This window comes from Somniosus microcephalus, unplaced genomic scaffold (assembly GCF_052327205.1).
Source record: "Somniosus microcephalus isolate GS21.2 unplaced genomic scaffold, FLI_Smic_1.0 unresolved_chr4, whole genome shotgun sequence".
Classification (NCBI taxonomy): Eukaryota; Metazoa; Chordata; class Chondrichthyes; order Squaliformes; family Somniosidae; genus Somniosus; species Somniosus microcephalus.
Genome location: NW_028225182.1, coordinates 44,544,261 through 44,557,722, shown reverse-complemented (window position 1 = coordinate 44,557,722; position 13,462 = coordinate 44,544,261). Strand labels below are relative to the sequence as shown.

General features: G+C 57.3%; 1 protein-coding gene across 1 annotated transcript in view; it reads right to left on the bottom strand.

The window, feature by feature from the left end:
* Positions 1-230: 230 nt before the first annotated feature.
* The window catches only part of mogat3a (monoacylglycerol O-acyltransferase 3a), a 32,049-nt gene continuing 18,817 nt past the window's right edge, over positions 231-13,462 (bottom strand). Inside the window, exons 5-6 of the mRNA XM_085977432.1 lie at positions 10,228-10,427; positions 231-533 (exon numbers count right to left, since the gene is read on the bottom strand). Of these exons, the coding sequence (XP_085833558.1) occupies positions 379-533; positions 10,228-10,427 (355 nt within the window). The 3' untranslated portion in view covers positions 231-378. The remainder of the gene's footprint in view (positions 534-10,227; positions 10,428-13,462) is intronic.

The following is a 13,462-nucleotide window of genomic DNA, read 5'->3' as shown; positions in this document are numbered from 1 at the left end:
TCTACACTGTCCCATCAAACACTCCCAGGGCAGGTGCAGCACGGGTTAGATACAGAGTAAAGCTCCCTCTACACTGTCCCATCAAACACTCCCAGGGCAGGTACAGCGTGGGTTAGATACAGAGTAAAGCTCCCTCTACACTGTCCCATCAAACACTGCCGGACGTGCTCTGGGAGTGATTGTGCTCTAACACTGGATAAATAAAAGCCACCAGAAGCGATCGCAAAAACCACTTGGAAAATCAGTGTTTATTCAGATGAGTATCATTAGAGCAATCAATCGCAGGAGAGATCTGCGAGCCTCCTCTCGTACGTCTGTGCCAGCCAGCTGCTCTTGGATCGGTGTCGGCTGGGCTGGGCTAGGCTGGGCTGGGCCTTGCTAGATCAGCACCAGGTGGCTGCACTCCCCAATGCCATACTTGAGCTTGTTTTCCTCGAACAGGCTGATGAGCTGATCCAAGTATTGCTTGTGAAGCTTCTCAACATCCTCACGGGACGGGCTGGGGTTCTTCTCCACGGGAATGGGTTTCCCCACTGGGGAGGGGGAGAGAGAGAGCGAGAGAGAGTGGGAGAGGGAGCGAGAGAGAGTGGGAGAGGGAGCGAGAGAGAGAGAGAGAGATACAGATAGAGGGAGAGAGACAGAGGGGGAGAGAGAGGGGGGAGAGAGAGATAGAGAGAGAGAGAGAGACAGAGAGGGGGAGGGAGGGGGGGAGAGGGAGCGAGAGAGAGAGATACAGATAGAGGGAGCGAGACAGAGGGGGAGGGAGAGAGAGGGGGAGAGACAGAGGGGGATTAAGAGGGGGGAGAGAGAGATAGAGAGGCAGAGAGGGGGAGGGAGAGAGAGGGGGAGAGAGCAAGAGAGAGAGAGAGAGATACAGATAGAGGGAGAGAGACAGAGAGGGGGAGGGGGAGAGAGCGAGAGAGAGAGAGGGAGGGGGTAGAGAGAGAGAGATAGAGAGTGAGAGGCAGAGGGGGAGGGGGAGAGAGGAGGAGAGGGAGAGAGAGAGGGGGAGAGAGAGAGGGGGGAGAGAGCGAGAGAGAGAGAGGGAGGGGGTAGAGAGAGAGAGACAGAGAGTGAGAGGCAGAGGGGGAGGGGGAGAGAGGAGGAGGGGGAGAGAGGAGGAGAGGGAGAGAGGGGAGGGGGAGAGGGGGAGAGAGAGTGGGGGAGAGAGAGAGGGGGGAGGGGGGAGAGAGAGTGGGGGAGGGAGAGAGGGGGAGGGAGGAGAGAGGGAGCAAGGAAAAGAGGTTGACAAATACACAGAGGGAGGGGGCGTGAGACACACACACACAGAGAGACAGAGGGGAAAAGAGAGACAAAGAGAGAGTGAGTGTGTACAAGAGAGGGGGCACAAACATGCGGGAAAGGGAGAGTGAGAGAGACACACAGAGAGACAGAGAGACAGAGGCAGAGGGAAAAGGAAGAAACAAATGGGTGAGTGTGAGAGAGGGGAAAAGGAGAGAGATAAATCCAGGAACAGACAGAGGGAGAGAGATGGAAAGGTTATACAAGGTGAATATTGACCGCTGAAACGTTGCCATTGACATTTTCACTTGCTGCTGTGAATCCCATTCCCTTACTTCTGCCGTTACCCCTGCCCTGAAGGCTTGGCCTCTTGCTGGGGTACTGAGTGACCCTTATTCGCATGGGAGCCTGGAAACTGTCAGCTCAGCTGTTCAGCCAAGAGGAGCATCACAGCTGAGCCCCCTCCCTTCCCGATGTCCGCACCGTACCCTTGCATTTTCCCGCGGAGGGGGGGTCACTGGACGGTGATCCGGACTGGGAACCGTGGCTGGCTTCACCCGCTCCCCAACCCCGGGGTACTGAGGGCAATTCTCGAGCTCCAGCAGCTGCCCGCGGAGGAGATCCACTGGCTCAGCACAAGCCTGGGACCCTCCTCGTCTGTCTGCCTCGGTCCTCTCACACGCTGTCTTGACAAATGAAACAATCTGGGCCTAAATTACACAGTAAAAGTCTTGTACTACTTGCCTGACTTTTGGTCACAGTTTTTGTTTGTATTATATTGTCAGCTTCGAGACTGCCTATGTATCCATTTAGAATGGAAATCCTATATATAAACAGTTGCCTCTCACAGAAGAACATAAGAATTAGGAGCAGGAGTCGGCCATTCGGCCCCTCGAGCCTGCTCCGCCATTCTAGAAGAACATGGCTGATCTTTGACCTCAACTCCACTTTCTCGCCTGATCCCCATATCCCTCGATTCCCCTAGAGTCAAAAAATCTATCGATCTCAGCCTTGAATATACTCAACGACTCAGCATTCACAGCCCCCTGGGGCAGAGAATTCCAAAGATTCACCACCCTCTGAGTGAAGAAATTCCTCCTCATCTCAGTCCTAAATGGCCGACCCCGTATTCTGAGACTGTGACCCCTGGTTCTAGACTCTCCAGCCAGGGGGGAAACATCCTCTCAGCCTCTACCCGGTCAATCCCCTTCGGAATCTTGTATGTTTCAATGAGATCACTGTGGTAAACCACTGTTGTTAGTATTGTTGTTCACTGTTAGTACTGTTGTTCACTCTTGCATATTGTTGTACTTGTCTGTGCATGCCTCAGCTGACTCCGCCCCTGGCTCCACCCTCATGGCTGGGTATAAAGGTCGCTGCTCAGAAGCCTCCGGCCCTTTTGGATACCAGGCAACCACAAGAGGCATGCTCTGTTCTTTGGTAATAAAAGCCTGTTTATTACTTTCTCAATCTCCAGTCTTTTGTAGCAATTGATAGTGCATCAATTTTATTACCAAAGTTAAATGTTGGCTGCGGATGCTGATCAACCAATGGCGCAAAACGCTGAGCAGCAGGCGCTGCTGCGAGCCCTCAGACCAACATGCCTGGACCTAGACCCCCAAGAAGCGGGTTCGTCGACTAAATTCGCACAATGGCTGCGTTGCTTTGAGGCGTATCTGGAAGCCTCGACCGTGACTCTTGATGAAAATAAACTGAAAATCCTGGCCTCGAAGGTGAGCCACCAAGTCTATACTTTAATCCAAGATGCGACGACCTACGCGGCGGCTATCGACCTACTGAAAGGGCAGTATGCACGCCCGGTTAACACGGTCTATGCCAGGCACCTTTTAAGATCTCGCAGACAGCAGCCCGGGGAATCGGTGGAAGCCTTCCTACGGGCACTGCGGGTACTCGGACGCGGCTGCGACTGCAAGGAAGTATCGGCCGCGGCACATGCGGAGGGACTGATACGAGACGCTTTCGTTGCGGGTCTAAGGTCCGACTACTCCCGGCAGAGGCTGCTGGAGAAGGGTGAAATAGACCTGACAAAGGCAGTGTCCCTCGCGCTCTCGCTCGACGCGGCCCACAGAAATATGGACGCTTTTTCCCCTCATCGCCCCGCGCCGTGGACGCCGCAATCTTGGGCCATGGGACCGCCACCTCCGACTGCTGCAGCGATGTCCAAGGCACAAAAATGCTATTTTTGTGGCCAAGCTAAACACCCTAGAGCACGCTGCCCCGCGAAGAATGCTACCTGCTCCGGCTGCGGGAAGAAAGGTCACTACGTTAGCGCCTGCAAAGGGAAGACCGCTAACGCCAGCAGCGCTGCGTGCGAACCGTGGGCGCAGCCATCTTGTCCGCCATCTTGGGCTCCCCCAGCCGCGTGGGGATTGGGACCGTGGGCGCCGCCATTTTGTCCGCCATCTTGGACGCCTCCGACTTCAACCACGGGGGACCCGGACTCAACCACCGCCTCATCTGACGACCACATCGACTCGCTCGACCATACGCTGGCCTCCGTGACGCTGGACCAATCTCTCCCTCATCAACTGTCCAGGTCCATGATGGATATTACGGTAAACGGCCGCGCCACTACCTGCCTTTTTGACAGCGGGAGCACGGAGAGCTTTATCCACCCCGACACGGTGCGCAGTTACTCTCTCCCGGTCCTGCCGACGCGCCATCGGATCTCTTTGGCTTCCAAAGCCCAGTCAGCGGACGTCGGTGGCTACTGTGTAGTGACCCTTTCAGTAAGGGGCACAGAATACAAAAATTTTAAACTTCTGGTCCTGCCCCATCTCTGCGCTGCCGTTCTACTGGGGTTGGATTTTCAGTGCCACCTTAAGAGTGTCACATTAGCGTATGACGGACCCCTCCCCCCACTCACAGTCTGCAGCCAGCAGCTTTTAAATCGCCCGCCGTGCACCATTTGCAGCCTCTCCACCCTTAAAGTCCCCCCCCCCTCCTTGTTCGCTAACCTCACCCGCGACTGTAAGCCCATCGCTACCAAAAGCAGGCGTTACAGTGTTGGGGATAGGAGCTTCATTAAATCTGAGGTAGCGAGACTCCTGAAGGAAGGGATTATTGAAAGTAGCACCAGCCCATGGCGAGCACAAGTGGTGGTAGTGAAGACTGGCGAAAAACAGCGCCTAGTTATTGACTACAGCCAGACGATCAATCGCTACACCCAACTAGATGCATACCCACTCCCCCGCATATCTGACATGGTCAATCAGATAGCACAATACCGGGTGTTCTCGACGATTGATCTGAAGTCGGCATACCACCAGCTCCCCATCAGGGCTGAGGACCGCCAGTACACAGCTTTTGAAGCTGACGGTCGGCTCTATCACTTTCTCAGAGTTCCCTTCGGCGTCACCAACGGAGTTTCTGTCTTCCAACGGGAGATGGACCGGATGGTTGACCAGAACGCGCTCCAGGCCACTTTCCCATATCTAGACAACGTCACCATCTGCGGCCACGACCAGCAGGACCACGACGTTAATCTAGAGAAATTCCTCCGGACGGCCCAGCGGCTGAATCTCACATACAACAAAGACAAATGTATGTTTCGTACTACGCGCCTTGCTATTCTTGGCTGCGTAGTGGAGAACGGAGTCATCGGCCCAGACCCCGATAGAATGCGCCCCCTTATGGAGCTCCCCCTCCCCCACTGCCAGAAAGCACTGAAGAGATGCCTGGGGTTTTTCTCTTACTATGCTCAGTGGGTGCCCAACTATGCGGATAAAGCCCGACCCCTCATCAAGTCCGCCTCCTTCCCCCTGACAGCAGAGGCCTGTGCAGCCTTCACTCTCATAAAAGGAGACATTGCGAAGGCCACAATGCACGCTGTGGATGAGTCCCTTCCTTTTCAAGTGGAGAGCGACGCATCCGACTTTGCCCTAGCTGCAACCCTTAACCAGGCGGGGAGACCCGTGGCCTTTTTCTCAAGGACCCTCCAGGGCCCCGAGATTCGACACTCCTCTGTCGAAAAGGAGGCCCAGGCCATTGTGGAAGCCGTGCGACATTGGCGGCATTACCTGGCCGGAAAACGATTTACCCTGCTCACTGACCAGCGTTCAGTGGCTTTTATGTTTCATAATAAGCAGCGGGGCAAAATCAAGAATGACAAGATCTTAAGGTGGAGAATCGAACTCTCCACCTACAATTACGATATCTTGTACCGGCCCGGGAAACTCAATGAGCCCCCAGATGCCCTATCACGTGGTACGTGCGCCAACGCGCAGGTTGATAGGCTACAGACCCTCCACAATGACCTCTGCCACCCGGGGGTCACCAGGTTCTTCCATTTTATCAAATCCCGTAACCTGCCCTACTCCATCGAGGAGGTCAGGACCATGACCAGGAACTGCCAGATCTGTGCCGAGTGCAAGCCGCATTTTTATAGGCCAGACAGAGCGAGCCTGATCAAAGCCACGCGCCCCTTCGAGCGGCTGAGCATCGATTTTAAAGGGCCCCTCCCCTCCTCTGACCGCAATGTGTACTTCCTCAATATAATTGATGAGTACTCCCGTTTCCCGTTTGCCATCCCTTGCTCGGACATGACCAGTACCACGGTCATTAAATGTCTGAATGACCTCTTCGCCTTGTTCGGTTTCCCTAGCTATATCCATAGCGACAGGGGCTCATCTTTTATGAGCGACGAACTTCGGCAGTACCTGCTCGCGAGAGGCATTGCTACAAGCAGGACCACCAGCTACAACCCCCGGGGTAACGGCCAGGTGGAAAGGGAGAATGCGACAGTCTGGAAGGCAGTCCTTTTAAACTTAAAATCTAAGGGCCTTCCGACCTCCCGCTGGCAGGAGGTCCTCCCTGCGGCGCTCCATTCCATTCGGTCGCTGCTCTGTACACCCACCAATGCCACTCCTCACGAGAGAATGTTCTCCTTCCCCAGGAAGTCCACGTCGGGGATTTCGCTACCAACATGGCTGACTTCTCCAGGTCCCGTCCTACTGCGGAAGCACGTGAGGACCCATAAGGCGGACCCCCTGGTCGAGAGGGTGAGCCTCCTCCACGCCAACCCGCAGTATGCTTACGTGGTGTACCCGGACGGGCGGGAGGACACAGTCTCCATTCGAGACCTCGCACCTGCAGGTGCTCCTGAAACACCCTCTTCGCCACCCACCGCTACTCCTGCCTACCCCCAGGACACAGTCCCCGCACGAGACCTCGCACCTTCGGGTGCCTCTGAGAGACCACCATCGCTACCTCCCATTACCCATGCTCTGACCCCTGTAGACGGCATGCAGCAGCCCCAGGGTCCGCCACCTGCTACACCTCCTCTGAACGAGACACCGGGTTCACCGTTGGATGCTGCACCATCACCGCCGCTGCTGCGACGCTCAGGACGGCTTACAAGGCCTCCTGATAGACTTCAGTACACGAATTTTTAGTGCACTTCACCCCGCCGGACTCAATTCTAAACAAGGGGTGAATGTGGTAAACCACTGTTGTTAGTATTGTTGTTCACTGTTAGTACTGTTGTTCACTCTTGCATATTGTTGTACTTGTCTGTGCATGCCTCAGCTGACTCCGCCCCTGGCTCCACCCTCATGGCTGGGTATAAAGGTCGCTGCTCAGAAGCCTCCGGCCCTTTTGGATACCAGGCAACCACAAGAGGCATGCTCTGTTCTTTGGTAATAAAAGCCTGTTTATTACTTTCTCAATCTCCAGTCTTTTGTAGCAATTGATAGTGCATCAATCACCTCTTATTCTTCTAAACTCCAGAGAGTATCGGCCCATTCTACACAATCTCTCCTCATAGGACAACCCTCTCATCCCAGGAATCAATCCAGTGAACCTTCGCTGCACCGCCTCCAAGGCAAGTATATCCTTCCTTAGATAAGGAGACCAGAACTGTGCCCAGTACTCCAGGTGTGGTCTCACCAAGGCCCTGTACAATTGTAGCAAGACTTCCTCACTCTTATACTCCAACCCCCTTGCAATAAAGGCCAACATGCCATTTGCCTTCCTTATTACTTGCGGTACCTGCATGCTAACTCTGTGTTTCCTGTACGAGGACACCTAAATCTCTCTGAGCACCAACATTTGAAAGTTTCTCACCATTTAAAAAATATTCTGTTTTTCTATTCTTCCTACCAAAGTGAATAACCTCACATTTCCCTACATTATCCTCCATCTGCCACCTTACTGCCCACTCACTGAGTCTATCTATATCCCTTTGCTGACTCTTCGGCCTAGAAATTCGGTGGTGGGGCGCCACGCTCGCCTGGGCGCCGGAATTACCGCTGCGATCGGAGCCGTTGCGCCCGCCGGAAATTCAGCTTGAGCGCCCCAAGAGCGACGTGGGGCGCTGCTCGAGGCGCCCCGCGTCCCTCTTGGGGCGCTGAAACTGAATATCGCAGCGCTACGTGCCGCAGTGCCACACGCTGCGGCACGGCACGCTGCGGCACTGCGGGCCTTCCTCCCCTTCTTAAGGGGGAGGGGCCTGCACCAGCGCGATGACCGATCGCGAGTGCCGGCAAAAGAGCCCGGCACCGAGGAGAAGTGCCGGGCTCTCGGGACACAGCCGGCACTGCCCGGGGGGGGGGGGGGGGGGGGGAGGGGGATCAGGAGGCCGGGGACGGAGGTGCTGGCAGGCGGCCACCGAAAAAAATGGCCGACCCGCACCTCCACCTTAATTTGCGCCACTACCGCCACAGGTAGGCCCCGTGAACCGGGCGCGATTTGCGACCGGTGTTACAGAGGCGAGCGCGACCAAATATCGCGATCGGGGCGGTAGCGGGGCACTGCGCACACCGATGACGTCATCGGTGGCGGCGCAGCGCTACAGGCTAACGCCGCCATTAGCGCCCTGCTAAATATCGCGGGAGGCGTGGCCAGTGGCGCTAAAGCCACTGAGTGCCCTCTTTAGGCGCTAACTGGTGGCATAGCCCACCAAATTTCTAGGCCTTTGTGTTCTCCTCACAGCTTACTGTCCCATCTAGCTTTGTATCATCAGCAAACGTGGGTACATTACACTCGGTCCCTTCATCTAGGTCATTAACATAGATTGTAAATAGCTGAGGCCCCAACACTGAACCTTGCGGCACCCCACTAGTTACAGCCTGCCAACCTGAAAATGACCCGTTTATCCCTACTCTCTGTTTTCTGTCCGTTAACCAATCCTCTATCCGTGCTAATATATTAGCCCCAACCCCATGAGCCCTTATTAGCGACCTAATCGAATGCCTTTTGGAAATCCAAATATACTACATCCACTGGTTCCCCTTTATCTACTCTGTTAGTTACATCCTCAAAAAACTCGATTTCCCTTTCATAAAACCATGTTCACTCTGCCTAATCATATTATGATTTTCTAAGTGCACTTCCTTAATAATGGATTCCAGCATTTTCCCGACGAATGATGTCAGGCTAACTGGCCTGTCGTTCCCGGTTTTCTCTCTCCCTCCTTTCTTGAATAGCGGGGTTGCATTTGCGACCTTCCAACTTTCCAATCACTGTCCCACTTAGCTTTGTCTCGTCAGCAAACCTGGGCTAAGCTGCACTCAGTCATGATGCAGTGCGGAGGCCCTGGCCAGTGAGTGGAGCTGTGAAGATGGCTTCTGAAGTGTCTCTTCCAATTGCGGGCAGCGCCAATGGCAATTTACTAGGAATGGTCTAACCACTACTCAGATCTGGCGGTCACGGTGTTGAACCGCTGTGGGGTTGAACAGAAAATGGAGGGGGTCGGGGGAACGAAATGGCCAATGTCGCAGGGCTGTGCCCCAGGCCCCAAAATACGCTCATTGGCTTGGCATGATTTTCAGCCGTTAATCCCGACTGACGCCTATTATTTGAGACCCTCAGCAACATTCACCAGCGCTGAACGGAGAAGGTAACACTCTGCTCCTCGCAGCTCCACAGCGCTCCCGAGGACCGCTGCCAGCCCGAGACAGAAACATAGAAACATAGAAGATAGGAGCAGGAGTAGGCCATTCGGCCCCTCGAGCCTGCTCCGCCATTCAATGAGATCATGGCGGATCATCCAAATTCAGTACCCTGTCCCTGCTTTCTCCCCATATCCCTTGATCCCCTTAGCCTTAAGAAATATATCCAACTCCTTCTTGAATATATTTAATGAATTGGCCTCCACTGCCTTCTGTGGTAGAGAATTCCACAGGTTCACCACTCTCTGGGTGAAGAAATTCCTCCTCATCTCTGTCCTAAATGGCTTACCCGTTATCCTTAGACTGTGACCCCTGGTTCTGGACTCCCCGGCCATCGGGAACATCCTTCCTGCATCTAGTCTGTCTAGTCCTGTTAGAATTTTATAAGTTTCAATGAGATCCCCTCTCATTCTTCTAAACTCTGGCGAATATAAGCCCAATCGACTCAATCTCTCCTCATACGTCATTCCTGCCATCCCAGGTATCAGCCTGGTGAATCTTCGCTGCACTCCCTCCATGGCAAGAACATCCTTCCTCAGATAAGGCGACCAAAACTGCACACAATACTCAAGGTGTGGTCTCACCAAGGCCCTGTACAACTGCAGCAAGACATCCTTGTTCCGGTACTCGAACCCTCTCGCTACGAAGGCCAACATACCATTTGTCCCCGCCCCCGCCCCCGTCCCGTTCATGTCCCTTCGCCTAATCCCCCCTACCCCCCAGGACTTACCCGCGGGCCACTGCCAGCGAGGCAAGCGGCAGAATTTCGACACCGCAATCGGGCGAGCTGCCCCCGGATGAGGCCCGAGGCCCAATATCGGGTTTGAAAACGGGCCCAAACCAATTTCTTATCCACTCCCAATGTCCCCTCTTATTGTTTCTTCTCATGCGCGGTCCCTTTCACTGTCTGCGCGGCCCAGTCAAATTTCTGTGCAGGCGCGGTTTCCTCCACATAAATGCCAGTGAGCGGCCAGCACGGGACCGCCAGACCGCGCAGCTTAGCTGGAGCGTTGCCAACCATCCCCTGCCAGCCAAGCTCCAGGGGAGTCTGTGTCGGTGGTTCTCGCTCCCTTACCTACAGTGTCGACGGGATTTCGGAAGGGCAGCAGGCCGAAGCTGTACTGGAAGACCCCGCGGGCGTGGAAGAGCGGAATGGCCAGGGTCGTCAGCTTCTGTAGCTTCTCCTGCACCGCTCGCAGCAGCGAGCCTCGAGGATTCTCCACTTGGTTGAAGAGCTCGTTCTCACCGAAAGAAAACACCGGCACGAGTTGGGCGCTGCGGAGTCCGGGAGAGGAGGAGGAGGAGGAGGGGGGGGGGGGGCGGCAGGGGGGGAAAGAGAAAAAAAAACTGGTGTCACGTTTACCGTCTCCCAGAAACAAACGCACGAATCAAGAAAAAAAAACAGCGCCGGAACCGAAGGGCTGTTTTTACACCTTTGAATCTGTTGAGCTGGGGGGGTCCCAGGATGGATCACTGTTCCGAGCCTGATGGGAATCACGACAATCAGCTTCACTGCCCCCGGGTGAGCCGTGGCTCAGTGGGTTCCACTCTCGCCTCCGAATCAGAAAGTTGTGGGTTCAAATCCCACTCCAGAGATTGAGCACAAAAATCTAGGCTGATATTCCAGTGCAGTGCTGAGGGGCAGTACCGAGGAAGCGCCACACTGTCGGAGGGGCAGTACTGAGGGAGTGCCGCACGGTCGGAGGGGTAGTACTGAGGGAGCGCCACACTGTCGGAGGGGCAGTATTGAGGGAGCGCCGCACTGTCAGAGGGGCAGTACCGAGGGAGCGGCACACTGTCGGAGGGGCAGTACTGAGGGAGCACTGCACTGTCGGAGGGGCAGTACTGAGGGAGCACCGCACTGTCGGAGGGGCAGTACTGAGGGTGCACCGCACTGTCGGAGGGGCAGTACTGAGGGAGCACCGCACTGTCGGAGGGGCAGTACTGAGGGAGCACCGCACTGTCGGAGGGGCAGTACTGAGGGAGCACCGCACTGTCGGAGGGGCAGTACTGAGGGAGCACCGCACTGTCGGAGGGGCAGTACTGAGGGAGCACCGCACTGTCGGAGGGGCAGTACTGAGGGAGCGCCGCACTGTCGGAGGGGCAGTACTGAGGGAGCGCCGCACTGTCGGAGGGGCAGTACTGAGGGAGCGCCGCACTGTCGGAGGGGCAGTACTGAGGGAGCGCCGCACTGTCGGAGGGGCAGTACTGAGGGAGCGCCGCACTGTCAGAGGGGCAGTACCGAGGGAGCGCCGCACTGTCAGAGGGGCAGTACCGAGGGAGCGGCGCACTGTCGGAGGCGCAGTACCGAGGGAGCGGCGCACTGTCGGAGGGGCAATGTTGAGGGAGCACCGCACTGTCGGAGGGGCAGTACTGAGGGTGCACCGCACTGTCGGAGGGGCAGTACTGAGGGAGCGCCGCACTGTCGGAGGGGCAGTACTGAGGTAGCACCGCACTGTCGGAGGGGCAGTACTGAGGGTGCACCACACTGTCGGAGGGGCAGTACTGAGGGAGCGCTGCACTGTCAGAGGGGCAGTACTGAGGGAGCGCCGCACTGTCAGAGGGGCAGTACTGAGGGAGCGCCGCACTGTCAGAGGGGCAGTACCGAGGGAGCGCCGCACTGTCAGAGGGGCAGTACCGAGGGAGCGGCGCACTGTCGGAGGCGCAGTACCGAGGGAGCGGCGCACTGTCGGAGGGGCAATGTTGAGGGAGCACCGCACTGTCGGAGGGGCAGTACTGAGGGTGCACCGCACTGTCGGAGGGGCAGTACTGAGGGAGCGCCGCACTGTCGGAGGGGCAGTACTGAGGTAGCACCGCACTGTCGGAGGGGCAGTACTGAGGGTGCACCACACTGTCGGAGGGGCAGTACTGAGGGAGCGCTGCACTGTCAGAGGGGCAGTACTGAGGGAGCGCCGCACTGTCAGAGGGGCAGTACTGAGGGAGCGCCGCACTGTCAGAGGGGCAGTACCGAGGGAGCGCCGCACTGTCAGAGGGGCAGTACCGAGGGAGCGGCGCACTGTCGGAGGCGCAGTACCGAGGGAGCGGCGCACTGTCGGAGGGGCAATGTTGAGGGAGCACCGCACTGTCGGAGGGGCAGTACTGAGGGTGCACCGCACTGTCGGAGGGGCAGTACTGAGGGAGCACCGCACTGTCGGAGGGGCAGTACTGAGGGAGCACCGCACTGTCGGAGGGGCAGTACTGAGGGAGCACCGCACTGTCGGAGGGGCAGTACTGAGGGAGCGCCGCACTGTCGGAGGGGCAGTACTGAGGGAGCGCCGCACTGTCGGAGGGGCAGTACTGAGGGAGCGCCGCACTGTCGGAGGGGCAGTACTGAGGGAGCGCCGCACTGTCGGAGGGGCAGTACTGAGGGAGCGCCGCACTGTCAGAGGGGCAGTACCGAGGGAGCGCCGCACTGTCAGAGGGGCAGTACCGAGGGAGCGGCGCACTGTCGGAGGCGCAGTACCGAGGGAGCGGCGCACTGTCGGAGGGGCAATGTTGAGGGAGCACCGCACTGTCGGAGGGGCAGTACTGAGGGTGCACCGCACTGTCGGAGGGGCAGTACTGAGGGAGCGCCGCACTGTCGGAGGGGCAGTACTGAGGTAGCACCGCACTGTCGGAGGGGCAGTACTGAGGGTGCACCACACTGTCGGAGGGGCAGTACTGAGGGAGCGCTGCACTGTCAGAGGGGCAGTACTGAGGGAGCGCCGCACTGTCAGAGGGGCAGTACTGAGGGAGCGCCGCACTGTCAGAGGGGCAGTACCGAGGGAGCGCCGCACTGTCAGAGGGGCAGTACCGAGGGAGCGGCGCACTGTCGGAGGCGCAGTACCGAGGGAGCGGCGCACTGTCGGAGGGGCAATGTTGAGGGAGCACCGCACTGTCGGAGGGGCAGTACTGAGGGTGCACCGCACTGTCGGAGGGGCAGTACTGAGGGAGCGCCGCACTGTCGGAGGGGCAGTACTGAGGTAGCACCGCACTGTCGGAGGGGCAGTACTGAGGGTGCACCACACTGTCGGAGGGGCAGTACTGAGGGAGCGCTGCACTGTCAGAGGGGCAGTACTGAGGGAGCGCCGCACTGTCAGAGGGGCAGTACTGAGGGAGCGGTGCACTGTCGGAGGGGCAGTAACGAGGGAGCGGCGCACTGTCGGAGGCGCAGTACCGAGGGAGCGGCGCACTGTCGGAGGGGCAATGTTGAGGGAGCACCGCACTGTTGGAGGGGCAGTACTGAGGGTGCACCGCACTGTCGGAGGGGCAGTACTGAGGGAGCGCCGCACTGTCGGAGGGGCAGTACTGAGGTAGCACCGCACTGTCGG